The 24,911-nt window shown below is 46.3% G+C and overlaps 1 protein-coding gene across 2 annotated transcripts in view; it reads right to left on the reverse strand.

The window, feature by feature from the left end:
- Positions 1–12,944: 12,944 nt before the first annotated feature.
- C28H10orf143 (chromosome 28 C10orf143 homolog) overlaps positions 12,945–24,911 on the reverse strand; it is a 34,251-nt gene continuing 22,284 nt past the window's right edge. Inside the window, exon 4 of one of the 2 annotated variants that reach the window (XM_069460636.1) lies at positions 12,945–13,370. In XM_069460636.1, the coding sequence (XP_069316737.1) occupies positions 13,293–13,370 (78 nt within the window). In that variant the 3' untranslated portion in view covers positions 12,945–13,292. Of the gene's footprint in view, positions 13,479–24,911 lie in introns of both variants that reach the window. The other variant, XM_069460637.1, reaches the window with a different exon arrangement.

Here is a 24,911-nt window from a genome sequence, read left to right on the forward strand (position 1 = left end):
CCAACCAGCCCTCTGTGGATCTGTGTTTGAGGTCAGCTACCCAGCTCACCCCCAAAGCTCTAGGACAGCAGGACCAGGCAAAGGCTGGCCTCTCTGTAGTCCCTCCCTGGCCCAGCCACTATGGCTGAGGGTGGAGCACTGCTGTGTGGATGCCCCGCCCACTGGCCAGGTCTGGGCAGGTTGGCTGGGAACTGGTTCCCTCTTTCCCTGGGCGCACATCCTCCAGCACCCCCACCTTCTGCCCTGTCATTACCTTGGTCTGTGGCTGCCCATGTTAAGTCCCCAGCACTTACTGTTGGGGACACCATGGTGTCTTCCATCTGCTCTGGCTGGGGCTTCAGGACAGCTGTGCAAACCCCTAACTCAGGACGCAGGCTGAGTGGATTTGGCTGTGTTCCAGATCCGCAGGGCCCAGGCAAGGGAGGCCTGCAGGGACCTCAGCCACTTTCAGGCTCCAAAGGGCATCCCCTGGCTCCATGGTTACACACGTCCCACATGCCCTGTTCTACCAAGTTTTCCTGCCAACTGTGCATTGCAGAGGAAGCTCATGAATGAAAGGGAGAGCTTGGGAGACATTTCCCCAATATACTTCATTCCTCGAGCAGATGTCCTAGAAGGTGCAAGGCTGAAGCTGGCCCCGGGGACTCCCCGGCTCCATTCCCCAGCGCTGTCCCAGGTTCATCCCTGAGGCAGATCAAGGGCTTGTGCCCACTGCCAGCCACTGCCCGGGCTGCACGTTGCACGTCAGGCACAGGTGCCTGGGATCACTGGCTGGCACCTCGCACTTCGATGTCAACCACAGGAAGATCACGCGGTGAAGGGTGCACGGGAAGAGGAGATGGCCTGGAGCGACAGGGCTTGGGTGAGTTCCTTTTCCGACACTGGAGGGAACAGCAGCGCCCACCGTGCAGCTGGGTGGACGAGGCCCCATGCACAGGAGCCCCCTTTCCACGCTTGTGTGCCGTGTCTTTGTTGCTTGTTTATTCATTTTAGAACCAGACTCCAAACGATGGATTTCCAGCGGAAAGCACCCAGGGCAGGACAGGCTTGGTGTGCAGCGGCCCCGGCGGCCCCTGCGAGGCCGGATCTCCTCCGTCTAGAGGGGCCTTGCCGCACCCAGCTCCTGCGGATGCCTGAGTGCCCCTCTGGTCCTGGGCAGGCACTCGGGGCCTGGAGCCCCCACTGCAGGGACTTCCGGGCTCCTGCTGTGGTTGATCAGAGGTGACTGACTTTGCAGTGGCTTTCTTGTTGTTTGCTGCCGGTGGCAGTTTTTTTCCAGACAGCACGTAGTAAGTGCAGCTTCGGATCCTAGGGAGGACGAGCAGTCCGCTGGTGGGGCCCAGTACTGGTTTTTGGAATTTGAGGACTTCTCTGAAATAACATTTACAGTTTTGAAAGTCATAGGAAATGCATAAAATAGTAGATGGGAAGTTCAGAATATCCAATTGTGTGTGTGGTACGCTCAGGACTCAAAGGAGGGAAATACAGCACCACTGGAAAAGCGGCGGTCGCTCGGTGAGGAAATTAAGTTCGTCTCCGAGGGTTCTGTGTCTTCAGGGCCCCTCCATGTGCGTGTCTCGCTTTTGTAACCAGGAGAAAGTCATCAACCACAAAGAGAAACAGGCTGGGGGCAGACGAAGCAGGTGGTGGGGTCTTCCTGGGAAGCAGGAAGGAGACCCAGGCGGCCTCACACCCTCACTCAATCCCGCTGGCCTCGGCCCAGTGCTCCGTGGGCCTAATTGTGGCCGTGGCTTCTGAAGTTCTGATGCTCATTAGGAATCCGTGCGAACTGACGCTGAGAACACGTGCCGGACCCTCCCGGGCGCCAGGGAACTCTGCCCAGCATTGAGAGAAGCACCAAACCACGCTCAGCCCTCAGTCCCGGGCTTCCTCATCTCCAAAACTGATGACAGCGGCTGCCTCAGAGGGCCACCGGGGGTTAACTGAGCCTCTGTGTGTACAGCGCTTGGGACAGAGCGTGGAAGGAAGACTCGCCCTTGTGGTGCCGGGCTCGCCAGGGCGTCTGGACGGGACCCTGGGCCAGGCAGATGGGGGCTGGGGGGGTGGGGACGCTGACGGCAGAGTCATCTGAAATGCATCAAACGCCATTTAAATATAAAATCCACCTGAGTCACAAAGGCAAAGTGGAAAATAAAGTGTAATTATAGTAACGCTTTAAAACCTAATTTTTTTTTTAAAGAAACTTGAAAATCTACACATGACATTTTCTACCTCAGTTAAGATAAGGAACATCTGGATTAATGTCACATAAACAATCAAAGAAACGTGAGTTGGCTCTCAGATTCTATTTAAGAAATTATTCTAATAGATTGTTTTAAATAGAGGGAGCGTGTGGCAACTGAGAGTGGGCCTGGAGCCCCCCAGCCGGTCGCCTGACTTCTCGCCTCGGACACGGATGGCAGTTCCTGTCTCAGGGGCCGTGGAGGGACCACCCTGGCAAAGCACAGCGGCCCGTGCGTGGGCTGAGCCAGGGTGGCTGAGATTACAGTCCTTCGACGCACTGCTATGCCGCTTGGCTCCTTATTCAAAGTTAATTTTTGAAAGGACATTTTAAGAAACATACAAAGAAATAGAAAAATACAATAAATAACAAACATTCTCACCAGAACTGTTAACACTTAGTCACATTTGCTTCTGCTTTTGTTGTGATTAGCAACCACCCCAGTCTCATCTCCCCCTCCCCACCCCCACCCCACGGGGCCCCCACCACGAGTGCCTACCCAGCCTGCGTGAAGGGGCCTCTCTGCAGGATGCCCTTCTGTCCTCCTGGGCCAGGCCCCCAGATGGGACCCCAAGGGGGAGGTGAGGGCGTGGGGGGTCCATTGTCAGCTCTGGGCCACTGGGTGGTGGGTGTGACTCCAGGCCCCTCCGGGTGGCCTCTGAAGGTTGGCATCTACCACCCCGAGGTGCCGCAGCCAGGACGAGCAGGGTGGGGCCGGGGCTCGCGCCCGCACTGGCTGCTGGTCTGTGCCGGCCCCACAGCAACAGCGCCCCAATTTTATAGGCCTGGCCCCCTCTGCCCTCGCTGTCATACAGCAGCGCCATGCCTACCTAATCACAAATATAAACTGCCTATTCCAATATTAGGAGCTATTTTAATAAAAATAAGGGATTAAAGTAAGAGCTTAGACCAGGACGCCAGTGGATAAGACTAGTGGCCAACTAATCTTCCATGCTCTTTCGTGAGCCCCAGTAGCTTTGAGGATAAATTATTAGTAGAGCATTTGAAAATTCTGGCATTAACTTTGAGGAGGGAAGAAATAACACGTTCTAAGAATGTTTTCCAAACATTGCTAACTCCAGTAGAGCATCGGTGATCATTTGTACAGTAAACCTTTGCAACCAAATAGGACCTGCATCTGCGGTGCGGCCATAGCGTTCGTATGAGTTGTGTAAACAAAGGAAGTGAGTGGGGGCAGCGACACAATGTTGGCTTTTCTGTTATGCTAAAACCTACTTTCTAAGACTGACCGGGAGCTTGAAAGACTATAAATAATACTTCAGCTGCTGCAGGAATTTTTAATTTGCTAAAATGAAACAGTTATTTATAAGGTTTTTGGGGCCATGGAGTCAGACCTGGTTCTCACCTCTACGTCTGTGACAGTGTTTCCCAGAATAAGTCCCGGAAGGGCCTCCCAGGACTACTTCCACCTGCGTCAGGAACGCGCTGTCGAACGGGACTCCAGGGACCGGCTGTGGAAGTCCAGGCCCAGCAGCCTCCGAGGGCTTCTCAACAGCCTGGGCGCTCGGACCACGGTCTTGAGTGGTCTATCAATTACTCCGGATGTCAGTGAAACCATGTCTTAAGTGGAACCATCTGGAAAGACAAGGCGGCTTTGTCAGAGCCTCAGCCCACTCAGCTGCCATCTATTCAAGGAGAAACTGCTGGCGTTGGGCAGAGGGAGAGAAGCCCTTTAGCGGCCACCACGGAATGGGGGAATTTTCAGGGGGAGCAGCAGTGTCTGAACCCAAATGGAAAGAACTAGAGCAAGCAACCCCCCGCCTCCAGGTGCCACTGAGGGTCACTGGTCAATGGGTTTTTTTGTTTTTAATTTTATTATGGTAAGAACAGTTAACCTGGGGTCTACCCTCCTCACAGTTTTCAGTGTGCAACGCGGAGCTGTTATCCGCAGGCACTACGCAGTACCGCAACGTGGAGCTGTTATCTGTGGGCACTATGCAGTACGCAGGTCTCTAGAACTTACCATTTTGCATCACTGAAATTTCATGCCCACTGATTTGCAACTTCCCGTTCCCCCCCAGCCCCTGGCAAGCATCTTCCCATTCTCTGCTCTTTTTGAGTCCGACTGCAGACTCCACACCCAGGTGGGATCAGGCAGCGCTTGTCTACCTGAGACTGCTCGTTTCACTTCATGTCCTCCAGGCTCATCCGCGGTGTCACATGTGACAGGATCTCCTTTTTGAAAGCTAAATCATACTCCATTGTACGTATATGCCACATTTTCTCTATCCATTTATCTTTCAATGAACATTTAGGTTATGCCCACATCTTTGCCATTTTGAATAGGGTTGCAATGAACACAGGAATGCCAATATCTCTTCAAGATCCCAATTACAATTATTTTGGATATATACTAAGAAGTGGGATCGCTAGATCATACAGTAGTTCCATTTTTAATTTTTTGAGGAACTTACTGTTTTCCAGAGTGGCTGCACCAGTTTTCATTCCTACCAACAATGCACAAGGGTTCTAATTTCTCCACATTCTCACCAACACTGTCTTTTTTGTTTTGTTTTTGATAATAGCTATCCTAACAGGTTGTGAGGTGCTATCTCATTGTGGTTTTGTTTTTTTTTTTTTTTTTTGAGACAGAGTCTCACTCTGTTGCCCGGGCTAGAGTGAGTGCCGTGGCGTCAGTCTAGCTCACAGCAACCTCAAACTCCTGGACTTAAGCGATCCTACTGCCTCAGCCTCCCGAGTAGCTGGGACTACAGGCATGCGCCACCATGCCCGGCTAATTTTTGTTTATATATATTTTAGTTGTCCATATAATTTCTTTTCTATTTTTAGTAGAGACAGGGTCTCACTCTTGCTCAGGCTGGTCTCGAACTCCTGACCTCGAGCGATCCACCCGCCTCGGCCTCCCAGAGTGCTAGGATTACAGGCGTGAGCCACCACGCCCGGCCTCATTGTGGTTTTGATTTACATTTCCCTGATGATTAGTGACACTGAACATCTTTTCATATATCTGTTGGAAGCGTCACACTCTCTGATTTCAAAATATATTACAAAGCTACAGTAATAAAAACAGTATGGTACTATGATAGCATACAGACAGACATAGAAACCAATGGAATAGAGAGTCCACAAATAAACCCGTGAATGTATCATCAATTGATTTTCAACAGGGTGCCAAGAATACAAAATGGGCAAAGGACAGTCTCTTCAACAAATGATATTGGGGAACAACCCAAGTGCCCATCAGTACATGAGTGGATTAATAAAACGTGGTGTAAGAATACCATGGAGTACTGTTCAGCCATAAAAAAAAAGTGCTGAACTACCTCTTGTATTATCCTGGATGGAGCTGAAGCCCATTCGTCTAAGTGAAATATCACAAGAATGGAGAAACAACCACATGTACTCACCATCTAATTGGTACTAATGGATCAACACTTATGTGCACATATAGATGTAACATTCAGTGGGTGCTGGGCAGGCATCGGGGAGGAGGGGATGGGTAAACTCACACCTAACGGGAGCGGTGTGCGCTGGCTGGGGGATGGGCATGCTTGTAGCTCTGACTCAGGTGGTACAAAGGCAATTTATGTAACCAAAGTGTTTGTACCCCCATAATATTCTGAAATAAAAAATAAAATAAACAAACACAAATGATAGGGAAAACTGGATATCCATATGCAAAAGAATTAAACTGGACCATTATCTTACACCATACAAAAAAAATCAACTCAAAATGGATTAAGACTTAAACATAAGACCTAAAAGTGTAAAACTAGAAGAAAACAGGGGGAAAGCTTCAGGACATTAGTCTCGGCAATGATTTCAGGGCCATGACCCCACAAGCACAGGGAACAAAAGCAAAAGTAGCCAAGTGGGACTACATCAAACTGAAAAGCTTTTTCACAGCCATGGAAACAATCAACAGGATGCAAAGGCAACCTACAGAGTGGAAGGAAATATTTACAAACCATATATAAGAGGTTACTTTCCAAAATATGTAAGTAATTCACACAACTCAAAAGCAAAAAATTAATAGCCCAGTAAAAAATGGGCTTTGGACATTTCTCCAAAGAAGACATACAAACAGCCATGGGGTCATCTTTGATCATCGGCAATTTTTAAGAATTGGATAAGGCATTTATGACCCCTGAGATGTAATTTCTTCTGTTAATTCAAGTGAATTAAGAGGCTTGTCAAGAATGTTTGAAAAAATTAAGAAATTTGGAGCACTGGCTTTCCTGAAATATGAATGAGCTTCACCAGGAGCGTGATCAAGTGCATCACTTTAATTGATATATACATTGTGGTTGGTGGTTGTATTTTTTTGAAATAATTTTATTCTTTTTAATACAGGTCATTTAATAAATGAATGAATGAGATTTACGTCTGTTTTCGTGTAATTGTCTTCACATATGTACATGTAGATGCCAGAAATCTTGCCTGTCCCGATCTGGGGCTAAGAAAGTCACTGCATGTTTAGTCCATGTGCAACTAACCCTCACTGAGCCGAGGAGCCACTCGCAGGCTGGCCTCAGCCGTGCTGGGGGAGCCGCCGTGGGAGGGGGCCGTGGGCATGGCTGTGGCAGGGGGCTGTGGGCGTGGCCGTGCGTGCAGCCGTGGGCGTGGGCCCGGCCGTGGGAGTGCGTCCCAGCAGGATGGGTGGCACTGCCCAGAGCCGCTGCCCTGCCCAGCTCAACAGCAAATCCTCCTGAGCCGAGCGTTTACTCGCGGACACACCAGGCGCTTCCTGCGGTGACTGAGAATTCGTGTTTGGACTGTCCATTGTCAGCGAGAAATGAGGGAAAGAAACATTGCCATTTATTCCAGAGAAAGGGAAAGATTGAACCACTGTAAGTTTTTATTTTTATTTATTTTTTCATTGTGGTAAAATATACATGACATTATACAAAATTTACTGTTTTAACCATTTTTGAGTGTCCAGTTCAGTGGCATTAGCACACGCACTCTGTTGTACCACCATCCACCTCTAGAAAGAACCTTTTCATCTTCCCCAGCTGCAACTCCGCACCCATGAACCCCGCACTCCCCCTGCCCCTCTGGGCCCCTCCGGGCTGGCACAGGACAGCCCTGTCTTCCTACCAGGTGCAGAAGACTTGACAGTGACCGTGTGAAACCAATGGCCAGAAAATCCTCACCAGACATGCATACATGCTGGTAACTGATGGGCCAGAAGCCTCCAGAGGTCCCTTAACATCTGCCTAAAACTCAAGAATCCCGGCTACGAGGCCGGAGCGGGTGGGGAGGGTGAAGCTCTCCAGGCCTGTGGTTGTTGGGGAGGGGGCCTCACAGCGGGGTCAGCGTGTGAATAGCAAACTGTTCCAATTATTCCAGAAAACAGAATGATTTCCACTCTAGAGCCAGGGAATTGTCTGCATCTCTACAAAGGACCCCATTTTACTGGATCCTAAATGACTTAGGCAGGTGGCGTGCTGTAACAGCCCCGATTCCCAGAGTGTGGTCTGCGGCACCTCTTGAGAGGTTAATCAAACTGCAGAATCCCAGGCCCCGCCACAGACCTTGAAGAGTCTGCATTTTAACCAGGCCCACCCGACACCCCGCGGTCCATGTGCGGCCGATGAGAGCCTGGAGGAGGCAGATGCTGGAGGCCGGGAGGCCGGTCTGGACCCAGGCGGGCTGACGGTGGACCAGTGCTGCAGCCTCCCTGAGCCTCCATCCCTCTTAGGACAATGAAAATAATTCCTCTCTCGAAGAGTTTTTGAGGCTAAATATGACAACGTATGTAAAGTGTTCAGCACAGTGTGTGACACATGGTGTTGCTCAGTACAGACCAGCTCCTCTCCCTTTGCCTTTGAGAGAAAATGCACTAGTGAGTTTTAAACAGTAGTTTTTCAGGAAATGATCTGGTGTAACAGTTACAGACAGAAAATGTAATGGAACGAAGATGACCTGGGATGGATCTTACAGTGCAGGACCTAGACGAACAAAACAAAAAACAAAACAGAAAAAAAAAAATTCTCCATCACAGCCAAATGTACTATGGGCAAGTTTCAATATCGTAAAGCTACTCCTTATCCTGCAATTAATCAATAAATGCAGTACAAATCCAATCAATATTTTATGTGGTTTTTATTTTTTAAATTTGACAAAATGATCTTAAAGTTGATCTGGAAGCATGAACACATGAGAAAGAAATTTTCTTTTGACAAAGAAAACAACAGGGAGACGTGAAAGGAACCTTCGCCCACACGCATGCCCTAGGCCTGGGCGCTCCTCTATTCACTTTCTGCAACTGTGTTTAATGAAAAGTACACACACACACGCACACACAGCGTTACAGGCACTGGATGAGACGGGTCAAAGAACAGAGAAGAACCTGCAGAACTACCCCACATATGATGGAAGTGGAATTGACAGTTAATGGAGAAAGATGTTCTTAGAATAATTGCTTAATATTTGGGGAAAAAATGAAGTTAGATATATTACCCTTTACACCCAAAAAGCTGTAGCTAGTTTTAAATGTTAATCAGAATCATGCAAAAATATAGATGGATCTACAAAGTAGATCCATCTATTAATACAATGGATTTATAATCAATTCACATAATATAAATAATCTTGGGGAAAGGAAGGCCTTTATTTTTCTTATTTATTTTTTTTGAAGATGGGGGTCTCACTATGTTGACCAAGCTGGATTCGAACTCCTGGGCTCCAGCCATCCTCCTGCCTCAGCCTCCAGAGTAGCTGGGACCACAGCGTGTGCTGTAGTGCCCAGCTGGAAGGCCTTTCTTGAATGACTACAGGGCTAGAAACCAGCAAAAAGGAGCTGACAGAACAGTGAAAAGCTTCTGTGTGGCAGAGGATATATAAATATCATTGAAAAGACAGTGACAAGTAATAACCTGGGAGAAATATCTGCAATGCGAGAGAAAAACAGACTTAACAGCCTCTATGTATTAAGATAAAGAACTCTTAAAAATAATGAAAAGACACACACCCCAACAGAGAAATGGGCAAAGATGGAAAGTTCATGAAAGAAGACACACAGCCAGTAAGAGTATCCAAAACATAATGCGTGCCACGCAATTAAAACCACAACGCCAGCAGCATGGATCAGACTGGAAAGGATCAGAAAAGGAGTCTTGCTGAAATAGTCAAAACTGAATCTGCTCGAGCTTCTGGATTAATCACCAATTTACAGGAAATACAGAGGTCAGAGAAGCAGCTAAGACGCGAGGGACATGCAATTATAATAGAAAAATCAGTACAAACTCTACAAACTAGTTTCTTGATAAATGCATTTTGAAGGGAAAGAAAAAATGGAGGGACCCTTCGCTAGAGACTTAGGAACACATCAACTAATCAGAACTCGTGGCCCTTACTTGGATCCCAACTCAAACGAGTTGTAAAATATACAACAAAACAAAAATAATCATTTATGAAATTGGTGAAGTATGTAGAAATTTGATAAAAAACTAGATATTTCATAATAGAAGGAGTTACTATAAATGTTGTGTTAGGAGGGACAATTTATCATGGTTATGCTTTTCAAATGCCTGTTTGGGACAGACACACTGAAAGTATGACAGCTGAAATCGTATTATGCCTGGCGTTTGCTTCCAGTGCACGGGGCTGTGGCTGGGCAAGAGTGGCCACGGCCACCCGCGGTGGCGCAGGGGGACAGCTCCAGGGCTCCTGGCACTGCTTGTTCTGCCGACTTCTGTGTGTGTTCAAAACTCTCCAAGTGAAAACAGGGAAAAAAGATTGTCCCTGCTCAATGTTCATCAAAGGGAAGGGGCATGGGCTCCTGGTACCACTTTTCCAGAGGAGAGGAAACCGGAAGGTGCCCTCTGATCCAGCAATTCAACTTCCAGAATGTTCTCTTATGAACATAATTGTAAAACTTTACAAAAATGTGTATAAGGATATTTATAGAGTAATTTTTTTAACAGCAAGTAAGTAGATAGATAAATACAACCTAAATGCTCATTACGAGAAGACTGGGTAAATGCACTGTGGTGTTTCCATTAATGGAATATTATGTAACCACTTAAAATGATAATCTTATATTTACTGACATGGAAAGAGGCACATGATGTTAACATTAAAAGCACATGCTTATGGGTGCAGATGTTCTCACAGAAAGTTTTGGAAGGATACACATCAAAATACCAACATTAGTTACTTTTGAGTAATGGGATTATGGGTGATTTATTTTCATTTCTACTTACCTACAATTTAAATTTTTTTAATAAGTTTGGATTTCAGTTATAATCTTTTAATGTTTTAAAAACAAATTTGGAAATCATATTCTAAAGGAGGCAAAACATTTCAAATGATATTAACATCTTTGTTAACCATTTATCATGCTTTTGAATTTTCTGATGTGAGTTTTATAATTTGTTGGTTTAGAAACAGTGATAAACTGGTTTGCAATTAAGTCTGTTTTGATATTTTTAGCCCCTACACAAAAAAATAACGACAGGTTATACTTTAAAAACGAATTGAAAACTTATCTAGTGGAGATTCACACATAAATGCCTAGTCTGTGTCCTCAAGGTGTAAGAAAATGTCTTTTTCCTTCTCGTTTGACAAAAAAGCAAAGAGGAAGCACTTTAAAGGGATAATCCCGTTTCATGCTCGTCACGGGTGCATCAAAACCCAGGTTAGTGACATCTGTGCAGGTTTGCCCACGCGCTAAGTGTGTCAGCACCTGTGGTGCTGGCACAGGGATTTGGCAGGGGAAACGGTTCTGTGGGGAGCGGAGCCTTCCAGGTAATCCCAGCAGGAAGCGCTCCCGGGGAGCCCCCGCATGGCACACCCGACCCACCCTGCAGAGGTGAGCAGGCGTCTCCAGACCCACGGACTTTGCAAACAGCCGACTCAAGGAGGGCATGCTTGGCACTGCTTCAGGAAGAGCTGTCAAAATGATGGTCTCTTCCAAAGTGGGATACTCTGCTATCTTTTAAAAATGACAGTGTCCTACCATGGTTGGGCGGACATTCGCTGCACAGCATTTAGTTAGAAAGAGGTCTACACGTGGGGGCTGCTAGCCAGCAGGTCAGCAGTGGCCATCTGGGATGCATGAGTTTGTTTTCCTTTCTGCATCTTCCACTTTCTTTTACAATGAACTATTCTGTTTAAAAAAAATCATTAAAGAGCCATTGAAAACAACAGTTCTAACAAAATGTTCATTTTCCTTGTAGTTTGTAGGCTGCAGGACCCAAGAGGAGGCGGGCTGGGCTGGGGAACAGAGGCTGTTCTTGTGGCCAGGGGTGATTCCGGAGCTGGCCTGGGCGAGGCAGCTGTGACAGCCAGTCCGTGGGGGCAGGGCGAGCTGCCAGGCTGCACCACGCTCTAGTACTGCATGGCCGCGGGTGGGACCCTGCCGGGGCCAGGCCAGCCTAAGATGGGGCTGAGGTGTGTCCAAGTCTAGAAAGGTGGCCTGGAAGGCTGGAAGAAATTTCAGAGCATTCTAACTTTATAGCCTGTACTAAACTGAAAACGCAGAGACATTGCCACGCCCCCTCAGATGCCTCGTGACCAGCCTCTCGGAGCCCAGCGTTCACACTACGGTCTGAGAAGGGCAGGCACTGTGATAAACTGCTGGGTCCCCTCATTCTGGCCGGCTGCGCCTCACCCCGTTTGTCATTTGCACACTGTTCCAATCTGTTGTGACCTTTTGCTTTTTCAGGACAGAAGACCTGCTTTGGGCTTGGGGGCCGTGCATGGAGGGAGGGAGCAGACACGGAGCGGTCGCCAGGCACCTGCATGTGCTGACGGGCCCTGTGGCTGTTGTCCCACTGCACAGGGTGGCACAGGAGGCTCCAGGACGCGCCGAGGCCCCACAGCGGGGTGTCTGGTGGAGACGGGATCAGGGCACTGTCCACAGGGTGGGAGAGCACGGGGCCGCTTTCTACCCAAAGTGTTCCCTTCACGTAAACAGCCGGGCGGCCTGCGTGCTACTGCAATTACAGAAACACCTACCAGTAAATACGTGGGCTTCTCCTCTCGCTGCAAATCTGGTGGAAAAGGAAGAGTTTACTCACACAAAAAATGTGAATCTAAGAGTTTTCATTTTTCTCCACAAAAATTAAGATGTGTATCTCTTTTTGAAAAGAGAGGAACAAACAAAAGCTCTTCAAAAAATAGTTTTTAAGGCCACAAATCCTAATACTTTCTCCCTCTCTCACGGCCTGGTTGTTTTGGCAAGGACTGGCATTTTTCTAATCTAGCTGCAGCTCTGGGGTCTTACTCAGGGTTCTTGGGGACGTGTCCTGTGACGCTGGATAACCCTGGCTACGGTGGCACTGCGCGGGCTTCCCCTCAGCACCTCCTCTGCCTCTGCCCGGCGTTCCAGCGCGGAATCCCCCCCCAACTGCACACCGCGATCACTTACGGATCGGGCTCTTCCACATGGCCCTGCTGAGGACCGTCACTGGCAGGGCCCCCGTGAACAATGTGATGAGAACAGGGAGCCTACGAGGGGCTCTGACCCTCCTCTGGCTTTGGAAGGGTAGAAAACTTGAGATCGATTCTGTAATCCAGTGGTTTCCTTAGGACCTGCCTATCACGTGAGCAGGACATCTCAGGAAGCTTTCAGAGCCCAGGAAAATAACACCAGTCTCCACAGTCAGAAAACGAGCAAAAAAAAAAAAAAAACCAAAACAAACAAACAAACAAAAAAAACCCAAGAGAAAAAGAGCAATTTCCATTTTAATATAAAAGGGGTCCTGTCTCTGATAACTTTGGTTGGAGAATTATACAGATTGGATTGGATACTAGCATTCAGTAAAATTCACTTCAAGATTATACAGCATTTTAAATACAAAAATAAGTCTTTTAAGTTAAAAAGAGTACATAACCAGCCCTGAATACAGCCATAAACAACTGAAAAGTATGAAACGGGATTGCATCTGGGTATGATTCCATAAGCCATGGTTCCCACACCTCGTAGGGAGTTTGATACGGAGTTTTTTTAAACTTTTAAATAATGCAATTCATCTCCTTCTTAAGCAAGATGCACTTGAAAGGAGGCTCTTTTGAAGTGACGTGGATCCTCCTGGCTCTGGCGCAGAGGATGGTGGGATTACCTGGATGAGAGGATGAACCGCCACCTGGGAGGGCGCACGGGATGCTCTCTGGACAGGTGGGCGCCCAGACGCATCTGGAAGAGATCACACTTGCTGTCACACGGAGGGTTCAAAACCAAAACTGGAATCTTCCTTTGTCCAGCTGGCACCTTCTAACGATTCTCAGTGTGGTTAAAATGCCCCTACAAAGATAAAACAGCATATTGTGGGAATTAATTTACCTTGGCCAAATTAATATACCTTGGCTATACATTCACCAACATGAAGCACATCATTTAAAATAACTGGGCTAGGCTCGTAAATAATATCTTAGTTTTTAAGGAGGGTGTATGTATACAGATATAGATATACTAATATAAATTATACAATTAAGACATTTCAAGCATTTCCAATAGTGGTACACACAATGTTCTCAATGTTATTTCCCTCCTCTTCTACAGTACTATGAGGAAAAACAAGAGAATGAAAATATTATCTACATATTCTTAAAATAAATTTTTAAAAAGTGATGTTGTCTAAACGTCAGATCAGGATTCAACACCAAAGCAGCTCCTCCCTGGGGCCATCTGCAGTCCCAGGCTCACAGCATCCCGACCAGGCCCTGCCCACACCGGTCTCCTGGGGTGGGCTTCTCACCTCTCACCTTCACCTGCAGAAATAACTGGGAGAACCAGATGGCTGGGGACGGACACTCGGCCAGACATTGTAGCACTGTGCAGTGAGAGGTCCCGTCAGCATCTAGGACTCTCTGTCACATGTGGCCACGTACCCTGGCACACAGGCAGTGCAAGCGTGGCCTCCCTGTCCTGCAAGGATTACACCACGACGGCAAACAGGCTCCTGGGCTAACTGAGGCCCAGGAGGGTGGGCTGGGCTGGGTTGGGCAGCAGGGGACAAAGCAGTCCAGTCCTTGATGATGTCCCTGTTTCCTGGAAGGCAGGTGCTGCCCTGAGCCCCAGGAACCCGACAGCGGCTTTGGATGGCGGCACACTGATTTCCTGTCGATGGCGCATTCGGGAGATCAGAGTAAAATGCTATGGCAGCCACGGAAGGGCACACACGGCTCTACCTGCTGGGAGGGTGGAGGAAGGCTTTGCACAAGGAGAGGTAACTCGGGGGGCCCACGAAGAAGAGAATCTTAGGAGGTGGGAGCAGTGAGAGGAGCATGAGGTCAGAATGTTCCAGAACCAGAGAACTATCTGTGACGGCTGGAGCCAGAGGTTCACAGAGCACATGGGCAGGGATGAGAGATCGTCTGGGAGGTCAGGCCCTGAATGCCATGATGAATTAAGGTGCTGAATTTATTCAATGGGCTTGTGCTTCCCAAAATAGTCTCAGAATTACATATGGTAACAGGTATCCCTTTATAAAAGGACATTTTGGAAACAAATTTCTTTTCTGCAATTCTCAAGATCTTTAATAGTCTAATGTACATCAAACCTCCAAAAGGTGAGGGAAAGTATGCAGCAGTTTCTGAACTTCTTTGCCGCGAGCCTCGTCTGCGGTGAGACCCTCAGGAGCAGGAGCCTGGCTGGAGCAGCACAGCTCTGGGCAGTGCACCGTAGGGACAGGGCCAGCGAAAGCCTGGCGAACTCACGCTGAGGTGCTGTCGGGGAGGAAGTGCAGTGGGTGGGGCCGGGAGACAACGGGCCTCTCTTGGGGGAGAGACAGTGGGATTGGGGCGGGGAGTGCTTTTCAATTATTTTCATCATTGTCATTGTCATCACCATCACATAACTCAAAAAGTAAAATGGCCAGGTGCAGTGGCGCGTGCCTATAGTCCCAGCTATTTAGGAGGCTGAGAGGGGAGCATCACTTGAGCCCAGGAGTTCAAGACCAGCCTGGGCAACAGTGAGATCCTGTCTCTAAAAAAAAAAAATTAAAAATTTTAAAAATGATTTTTTGACCAAAAGCTATTCACTGAGATGTCTGACTCCTGTCCCCATCCTTACTCACCCTGTTTGAGGAGGGGGCATATTTGGAAGACATGTTGGAGACAGAGCAGATAAGGCTTAGGGACAAAGAAAGAGCCACATTAACATGAGGGCTGGGACCTAGAACCTCAGACACAGAAGACCCTTTAGACATGGCTCGTTTAAACCTTGTACCCAAAGCTCTGTCCCCTGGCGTGATCTCAAGCTTCTGGCATCATCCTGTTCACTCCTCCCAACACGTTCCATTGTCATTGTCTCTCAAAGCACACAGCCCACAGTGACACCCAAAGAGAGCCTGCTCACGTCCCTGATCTAGACAAGGGCGGGTCCAGTGAGGTCTGAAGTCCTCGGATTCGAGTTCACAGACGACACACACCAGCCAGTAGCGGCAGGTCCGCCGAGGAACGCCAGGCACTGAGCCCACGATTTGGTAAAGCCGGGAGGGCGAACTGCAGCCTAACTGTACGTCTCCCCGCAGACGAGTGAAATGCCTCGCCTCCTGTCTGGTTAGGCTTGAAAAGCGTCTGATAAGCAGGAGTGGGAAATAATACACCACAATTCCAGTATTTTTCCACCGAGCAACAGAAAGATGTTTTTTGAAGAGGGAGTTTTTATTGCTCCCAACACTGGGCTCTAACGGGACTCGCGTCTGGCTGCTTCCCCTTCCCCCTCCCTGGGGCACAGCCTTACCCTTTCTGATAGCTCCCTCACTGCGATGACTTCCTCACGGGGTGCTGGCCACAAAGCACGAACCCTTTCAACACTTCCCACTTTACTTCTAAAAAATCTTCCTCTGTAGGGTATGGTGGCTCACGCCCATAATCCTAGCACTTTCGAAGGCCAAGGAAGGAGGATCGCTTAAGGCCAGGAGTTCAAGACCAGCCTGGGCAATAGTGAGGCCCCCAACTCTACAAAAAAAAATTTTTAAATTAACCAGGCATGGTGGTGCACACCTGCAGTTCCAGCTACTCGGGAGGCTGAAGCAGGAAGATGGCTTGAGCCCAGTTGTTTGAGGTCGCAGGGAGCTACGATCATGCCACTGCACTGCAGTCCAGGTGACACAGCAAGACTGTCTCAATCAATCAGTCTTCCTCCCTGGGCTCTCCCTCACCTGTCTGAAGAGCTCCAAGGCCACCAGGGCCACCAGGGCCACCAGGTGCACATTTCACTCCACCTGGGCTTGTCACACTGAACACCCAGACTGAGACCTTCATCTAAGGTAAACCTAATTACAATTCAACCCATGTATGTTGTGGGCAGAGAGAACTTTGCCACATACCACTTTCCCTTTTTGCTAAAACCGTTTTTCCCTGACGTGCAGGATGTGGCTCCCCCGTCCCTTTCCTGGGTACCTGTGTGACACAGTAACAGCAGCCCTCTGTGGGTTAGAGATGTCTGCAACTCCTGCTGTTACCATCTGCCTGAGGAATCACTCTTTCTTTCTTTCAAGCATATTCATCTTTACAGCCACCAAACAGTCTTTTCTCAACAGAATTCTTCCAAGGCCTATAACAAAAGCGTGCACTTCTAAGACAGTCATCCTTACTTTGCTGACCTGAGTCTTTGTATAATGAAATATCTTTATAATACCTACCTGTGCCCCACGCAGCCTGAGCACATACCATATTCTTGCCTCATCCTCCCCCATCCTTCTTGGAGGTGATCACTGAAGTGGGCATGTATCCTTCTCTACGGGGCCCCACAGGAAGTAGATGGTGCGCAGCAACGGGAGGATGCACAACGGGTTACTACAAAAGGGTCAGTCACAAAGCTGCAGGAGGGAGCCACGAGGGACAGTGCAGGGCCAGACCAAAGGGACGAGGGGAGGAAGTACTTACCAGAAGCTGGAATGTGGTATCACTGCCGGCTCCCTGAAAGGAGCAGTGCCCTTGGCCAAGGGACATGGCCACGTACCCCGCGCTCCCTCTCCATCTCTCTCCAGTCTCCTGCTGCCTTCCCCACACGCCCCCAGTGGCTGAACCCAAAGGGAAATTGGAGAGCCCAGGCACCTCACTGGCGAGGACCATACAGGCTGGCTCCCTGGGCAGGAAGCAGAGAAAGGTGGGAGGTGAATGTGGAGGGGCAGACAGAATGGAAAGCCCAGACACTGGACCTGCTAGACTAAGACTTTAAATCAGCTACTTTAAATATGTTCAAAGAACTAAAGGACATCACGATTAAGAACTAAAGGAAAGTAGACTGACGTCTCACAAAATAGAAAATATCAATAAAAGAGACAGAAATTTTATATATATAAACTAAACAGAAATTCTAGAGTTGAGAAATATAACAGAAATAAAAAATTCACCAAACAGGCTTGACAGCAGATTTAAGCAGGCAGAAGAATGAACAAGTAAACCCGAAGTCAACTGAGATTATCCAGTTTGAAGAACAGAAAAACAAAGCAGGGAGGGGAAGCAAAGTGAATAGGTGCTAGAGGCTCATGGAGCACCAGTGAGTGTACCAACATGCACATAAAAAAGAGAAGTCCCAGAGGACAATGAGAGAGAAAAAGGAGCAGAAAGAATATTGGCAAAGTAATGGCCAAAGACTTCTCAAATTTGATGACAAACAATAATCCATACATCCAAGAAACTCAATTAACTCCCACTAGGAAAAACTCAAAGGGATCCCCACCTAGACACATCATAATGGAACTATTTTAAGTCAAAACATCTTGACAGCGGAAAGGGAGAGGCAACACATCACGAACAAGGGATCCTCCGTGATGTCAACAGCTGGTTTCTCGTCAAAGCCAGGGAGTCGGTGCAGTGCGAGGACATATTCAAAGCACTGAAGAAAGACTGCCAACCAAGAATTTCACATCCAACAAAACTATCCTTCAAAAGTGATAAGAGAAATTACGACTTCCTCAGATAAACAAAAACGGAAAATCTGTCACCAGCAGACCTGCCCTGTAAGAAATACTGAAGGGAGTCCTTCAGAATATAACATAAAGACTCTACTTGGTAATTCATATCCACATGAAGAAATAATGTAAATGAGACTTTTTTTCCAATTGATTATTACCAGTAAGAGTCTATCCATTTTTGCATGTTTACCTTATATTCAACAACCTTGCTGATATTCGTTCTAATAGTTTATCTGTAGATTTTCTTGAATTCTACATAGATAATTATATTGTCTGGAAACAACAATTTATGTTTTTTTCCTTTCCAATTCTTTCACCCATTGTTTCTTTTTTAAAAATCTTACTATGCCAGCTAGGCACGCCAGTACACTAAGTAGAAGTGATGACAGCAAGTACGCTTGTCTTTTTCTCTTCACTAACAGAAATGCATCCCCTAGGGATCATGTCCTTAACTTTTACCAGGATAAACCCTATTTTTGGTTAGCTGAGTTTTTATTATGAATAGATTTTTAGATCTAACAGCATGATGTTTCTACATCTATTAAGATGATCATTTTTTTTCTTCTCTGATCAGACAATACAGTAGTTTTTCTAATGTTAAATCACCCATGTGTTCTTGCATATGGGGTTTTTTAAATCTGTAAAATACCTGGCATGGTAGCTTTTTGATAACTTTCCCAGTTTCTTCCATTGTTATTGATCTAGTTTTGTTCTCTCTGACAGCTGAATTTCTGGTGGTGGAGGACCCATTACTTTTGCCGTCCCAGCTCAAGGCCTAGCATAGCCTGCCCACAGGCCCACACAGGTGCAGTACCCTCAGTATTTCAAAGATGCCATTCCAAGGTCTCCTGGCATCTATTGTTACTAATGAGAGATCTGTTGTCAAATTACTGTCTTTTCATGGATAATCAGTCCTTTCTCTCGAGCAGCTCTACAGATTTTTCTCTGCGGCTGATGTCCTTCCGTTTCACCCTGACGTATCTGTGAGTGGAGACATCATGCCCAAGGCTCACACAATTCTTCAGGGATATAAAAAAAAGTACAAGACAACAATGTAACACTCGTGAACCATCATACTAACTAAAACGATAAAACAGTACAGACATCATCAGAACACCCTCTGTATCCTGAGTCCTTACTCTCTCAGGAGAAATAAACCTCATTATCCTGAACTTGATATTCATCAACCTCACAAATGCTTCTCTTCTTTTAGCAGATAAAGTATCAATGTTTTCCACATTTAAAATTGTATCTAATTTTATCATTCTCTATATATCTCCTCCTGTAATTTCTTTTTTAGTTCATCTATTTTCACCACTATCTATAATATTTCATTGAATAAATATACCCCAATTCATTTACCCATTCTCCTATTAATGAACATTTAAGTTGTTTCTGGCTTTTTCCTATGCAAACGCCACCACAATAAACATTGTGTATATATTTCCTTGGGCATCTATAAATGTAGACACCTAGGACTGTATCTGCTAGGTCACCAGGAATGCCTACCATCAGCTTTACTGGCTATCTGCTCTCCAAAGTCACTGTGTCAATTTATACTGCCACCAAGAAAGTGAACACATTCTTTAACCCCACAACCACACCCTTATATCACCGGATGTTTTTATTTTCTGCTAATTTGATGGTTTAATTTGTAAGCCCTTAAATTACTAGTGAGGTTAAACATCTATTTATATTTATTGGCTTTGGGTTTCCTCTTCTCTGAACTGCGAGTTCATACACTTTGCCCATTTATCTGCTGGACACTGATGTGGATATTTATTCAAGATCCTTATCTTTCTACTTAGTGTACTGCAAATGTCTTCCCTGCTTTATGGCCTCTTCTTAACGATGGAGGTATTTTGATATATAATGTGTCTTAACGTATATAGTCATATTATATATTTTCTGAAAATTTTAAAGGTATTTGGGGGGGCACATTTAAGTTCTTTAACCTTCCCCTCCATCTCACAGAATGACCTTTTGCATGAGGTAGGGAGCTAATTTACTTTCTCTCATATATGGATAGTCAGTTGTCCTAGCACAATTTATAGAGTACCTTGTCATTCCCGAATGATTTTTAATGCCTTCAAACTGCCACATATGCATGTTTAAAGATCTCAGTTTTATTTCCTTGGTTTGTTTACCCCTGGGTCAATAACACAGTGTCTTAATTATCACAGCTTTGTAACATATCTTGGTATCTGACAGGTGACCTCCCTCACCTTGTTATTCTACTTCAAAATTGTTTGGCTACACATGCCTTTCTTCAATTCTGGAAAATTCGCAGTCATTATCTTTTCACATATTTCTCTCTTAACATTTTTTAAATTCCTTCCTCCTGGATTTCCTAATGGACTGCATCATTTTTTCCTCTATGACTCCTAATCACACTTTCATACTTGCCATCTTTTTATCTCTCTTGCTGTGTTTGGGATGATTTCCCCAGATCTATCTTCTAATGGACTTTGTCTTTAACTGTGTCTAATCTGATGACTTTTTTTAAACCTCAATGAATTTATCATTCACGTTTAGGAGTTCTTTTTTTTTTAAACCTTCCAACATTTTTTTATACCGTCTTCTTTTACTATGGCTCTATTTCTTCTTTAATCATTTTTGAAAATTTAAAATAATTACAAGCATACCTTGGAAATATTTTGAGTTTGGTTCCAGACCACCATAATAGAGCAAATATTGCAATAAAGTGAGTCATATAAACTTTCTGGTTTCCCAGTACATATTAATGTTATGTTTACACTCTACTGTCTATTCTATTAAGTGTGCAATAGCATTATGTCTAAAAACATATATGCCTTAATTTAAAAATATTTTATTGCTAAAAAATGCTTCATGCCATAGAGACATGAAGTGAGTACATGCTGTTGGAAAAATGGCACCAACAGACTGTCTTGATGCAGGATTGCCACAAACCTTCAATATGTAAAATACACAGTATCTGCAAATACAACAAAACGAAATGCAATAAAACAAAGTATGCCTGTACTTTATAGTAAACTTCAACTTTCCTATTATTTCAGATTCTTGAAGATTTGGATCCTTATTTGTTATAATTCCTGACACCTCCCCCTACTCCATGGTAGTAGATTTGTTTATTTGTGTGTTTTTGTGTTTTTTTTTTTGTAATCTTATCCTCAGTGGGGGGTGTTTTACCTCTGAATCTTGTATGTACTGGATGATGGAAGCATGCCTACAGGATTAACTCTGCATTTGCACTATCCACGGCCTTACGGACTTCAATGGTCTCTATCTATTTTTATGTTAAGGCTTTGACTTTTGGTTCCTGTACCACTGAGACAGACTACACTTGCAGCCCACACCCATGAGTAGCCTGGTATTTTAATTAACAATCCCCTTTTAAAGTATAGTCAGAACTTCAAGGCTCTGAACTTCATGTAAATTCTAGCTCCCACACCTCTGTTAGGCCAAAGTTGCATCTAACTCAGACATTAGAATTCCAGTCCCCGGACCCTGGGCCCATTCTAGGACCAAACCCAGTAATGGTCAAGACCCAATAATGGTCACTAAGGAATGTGTTTGTATTTACTACTCAGCTTTTGTTTTCTCTCTTCACTTATTACATGATCAACCATGTATTTAATTTTTTATTAGCGTTTACCCTGTATCTCTGTAGCAGGAGGGGGACACATCTGCGTTAGTTTAGTCGAACATGTTTGCAGGAAGTCTAAATTGTACTTTGTTTTTTCCTTCTACTCACGTGAGGCCCCTCAGCTCCTTTAAAACCTGAAAATGATCTAAAAACAGTTATTTTTTTAAGAAAAGTAGTTTTCTGATATCCATATTCCAGAGAATTTACGGTCAGATAGTGCTAGAAGCTAAATGTAAAGATACTGTTAGTAGTCTATTCAAACTCATCTATGTTGGGATTCCTATCTGGCTACACTGACGCAGTCCGATTCTTCTGCTAGCCAGCTCACCCCCTCACAGCTGAAATAAGTCAGTCCTGTGTCCTAGCCAAAACCTCTCATTGTGTCTGGGGACGATGCCCACAAAGACCCACCATATCACGGCCACACTTGTCAGGGGGTGTGAGCTGGCTGCTGGGCCACCAGCGTGGGGGAGTGATGCTGGCACACCTGCAAACACACAGCTCAGCCAAAAAGAGCAGAGAGGAAGGGGCTCCAAGGAGAGCTCCCAGGCTCCGGCCACCCCTTCAACCATGGCGCACGGCAGGCCAATCACTTAACCCCTGTGGACCTCATTTTCCTTATTTGTAAATTGATGGGGTTAGACCGATGAACTCCAGCATCCTCAACAAACTGAGGGAAAAAATGCAAGGAGTGCAATTTGATTCTTACAGAGTGATCAATGAAACTCCTATTGATCCCTCCATGATTGTGTTTTCTTCTCTCAGGACGTGAGAATAAAGGCCTGACAAGAGCTGGCTGTTGCTAAAACGGGACACAAAGAGCGAAGAGCTGCACATCGATCTTTGCTAATCTATGTCAGAATGTTACATTTCCATCCCTGGCCCCTGCTCCTGGCTCGACACTCAGACCTGCCGTATCAAGCACAGGCAGCATCTCCCTGCCTCGCTGCAGGTACAGGGGGAGGCAGGGGTCGCCAGGTTCTGCGTGCTTCCTGTTTTAGTGCAGTATTTACAGACGCTGCAGATGTAGGAAGCAATTACCAGTCATTTGCAGATATGTAAACAAAACAAACAGAAGTATTTTAAAGGTCATGCATTTGTAGATAAGAAGAAATATAAAGAAAAAACTGTATCCATTTAGAACCAGAATAATCATACTTTGGCTCCTCCTGGTGTTCCTACAGAGGAAAACTGCACCAAAACAATAGGTCTGGACTAAACACCTCCCTTCCCCTGCCCTCAATTTCTCCTCCCGCATTGCCTGCCTCTGCGTGCGCACACTCGCACACTCAATGCGCACACACCAAACACACTGCACACACACGCACCCCATGTACACAGACATGTATGCACACCAATCCATATATACAAAGAACATGCCCCCCCACACCTTTCTTAGGCAATGGATTTCAATGTCAAAAAGTGAATAATATAGAGGCTTATTAAGACTACTCCCTTAGTATTTGCCCTCAAATGAAAAAGAAAAGCTTCACAATGCTAATGAATAGGCTGGTATACAAAATCAATCTGGGGGGGAAGGGAGTTCCATGACTCCCAGAAACATCATGTTTTGCATATTGGCTTTTAAGTGCAATTCCGTACCAGTTTGAGCAATAAAACCCAACGGCCCCAGATAAAAGGCGGCAAAGGAACATCAGCAATGGGCAACAGGAAGGGCCTGACTGTATTTTTAATGTAATGTCCAGGCTCTCAACACCACCGTGTGACTTACCTGGGAGGGGCTCTGCAGAACCAGAATGCTGAGCTTACAGACCACGCACCTGGGCTCTGATGGGGGACAACACAGACCCAGAGGCTTATGCTGAGAAGAGCAGCCTTTTTCCCCCAAGAGCACTTGTCCTCACTAGCTGATTAGCCCAGGTAAGGTCCAGTCAGAATACAGAAACCAACCCAGGTATTTCAAACAGAGGGAATTTAACATAGGATTCGACTACACAAAGGACAGAACAGATGAGAAGCCACACGGGAGGGTGAGGCAACCAAACACCCACCACAGCCGTAAGCCACTCCTCCAAGGGCTGGGAGGACAGAAGGGAGGCAGGAGCTGGGACCACCGAGGGAGAGGGTGGGAAAGGCTCTGGCTCCCTGCCATCCTCCCCACACTCCAGTGTCCTGCCAGCGCCTCACGTCGGCTGAATCCCCCAGAATCAGCGGTAAAGGAGTCTAGGAAACGTAGTCTCCCCCATAGAGGGGTGGGGGGCAGCCAAAGGAGGGGATGGAGCTGACAAAAACCAGGTAACCGATCATCCTGCCGGCCCAGTAAAATCTGGGGGTGGCCCCTTCCCTAAAAGATCCCATTGCTGAGAAGCTACAAAACAGTAGACACCAGGTCCCACCAGGAACATGCGGCGCTGAGGAAATACCACCTCTCTCCTCATCAAACATCCTAAGTTCTTTCCACAGTTTTCTGCCTTGTAAGGCCCACTCCCCTCTTCATGTATCTTCTTTGAGGACTCTGGAGACCTCTGGCAGCCTTGTACGGTTTTACTTAATTGGTCTTGAGTCTCAAAGAACAGCCTAATTTCCCTATGACACCTGGCTACCATGTGCCCTCACGCAGGCAAGCCGAGCTGATCTGAGAAAGGAAGTGTGCTGCCAGGGGACAGTCTGGCTCAGGAGCCATCTGTGGAAGGAAAAGAAAGGATGTCTCCCGGTGACGGTGCCCACTTCTGGACTTGCAGTGCCAGACGGCACACACAGGGAGGACAAGCAGCCGGGCCTGAGCGGGAGTGGACACCTCAGAAGCCACAATCCCAGGTCCCACCACACCCACTGTGACTGTTAGAGACATGAGCAGGGTGAGTCAGGGCTAAGAGGAGATGTTTCTAAACAGTAATGTGCATTGTGGGTTGAACCAGCACAGTAATTACTGTACAAAACCAGCTCAGAGAATCCTGAAACAGTAACCACTGTAGCAACATGACAGAATGTATCGAGTATAATAGAAAAGAGACCGAAATGCAAACGTGGAAAACGAGTCTGAGAAAGTCTATGGAAAAAGTTCTTGCATGTGTGAGAAGTGAAGACCTTACACATGTGAGGAATGCCTCAGTGATAAAAATAAGGAAAAGCTCAGGAAGAGAAGGCCACAGGCACTCAGGCACCAAGAATAGAACTGACGTGCTCAGCTGATATCCTATTGAGGTCAGAAATGCACTAG

The sequence above is a fragment of the Eulemur rufifrons genome, chromosome 28 (assembly GCF_041146395.1).
Source record: "Eulemur rufifrons isolate Redbay chromosome 28, OSU_ERuf_1, whole genome shotgun sequence".
Taxonomy (NCBI): domain Eukaryota; kingdom Metazoa; phylum Chordata; class Mammalia; order Primates; family Lemuridae; genus Eulemur; species Eulemur rufifrons.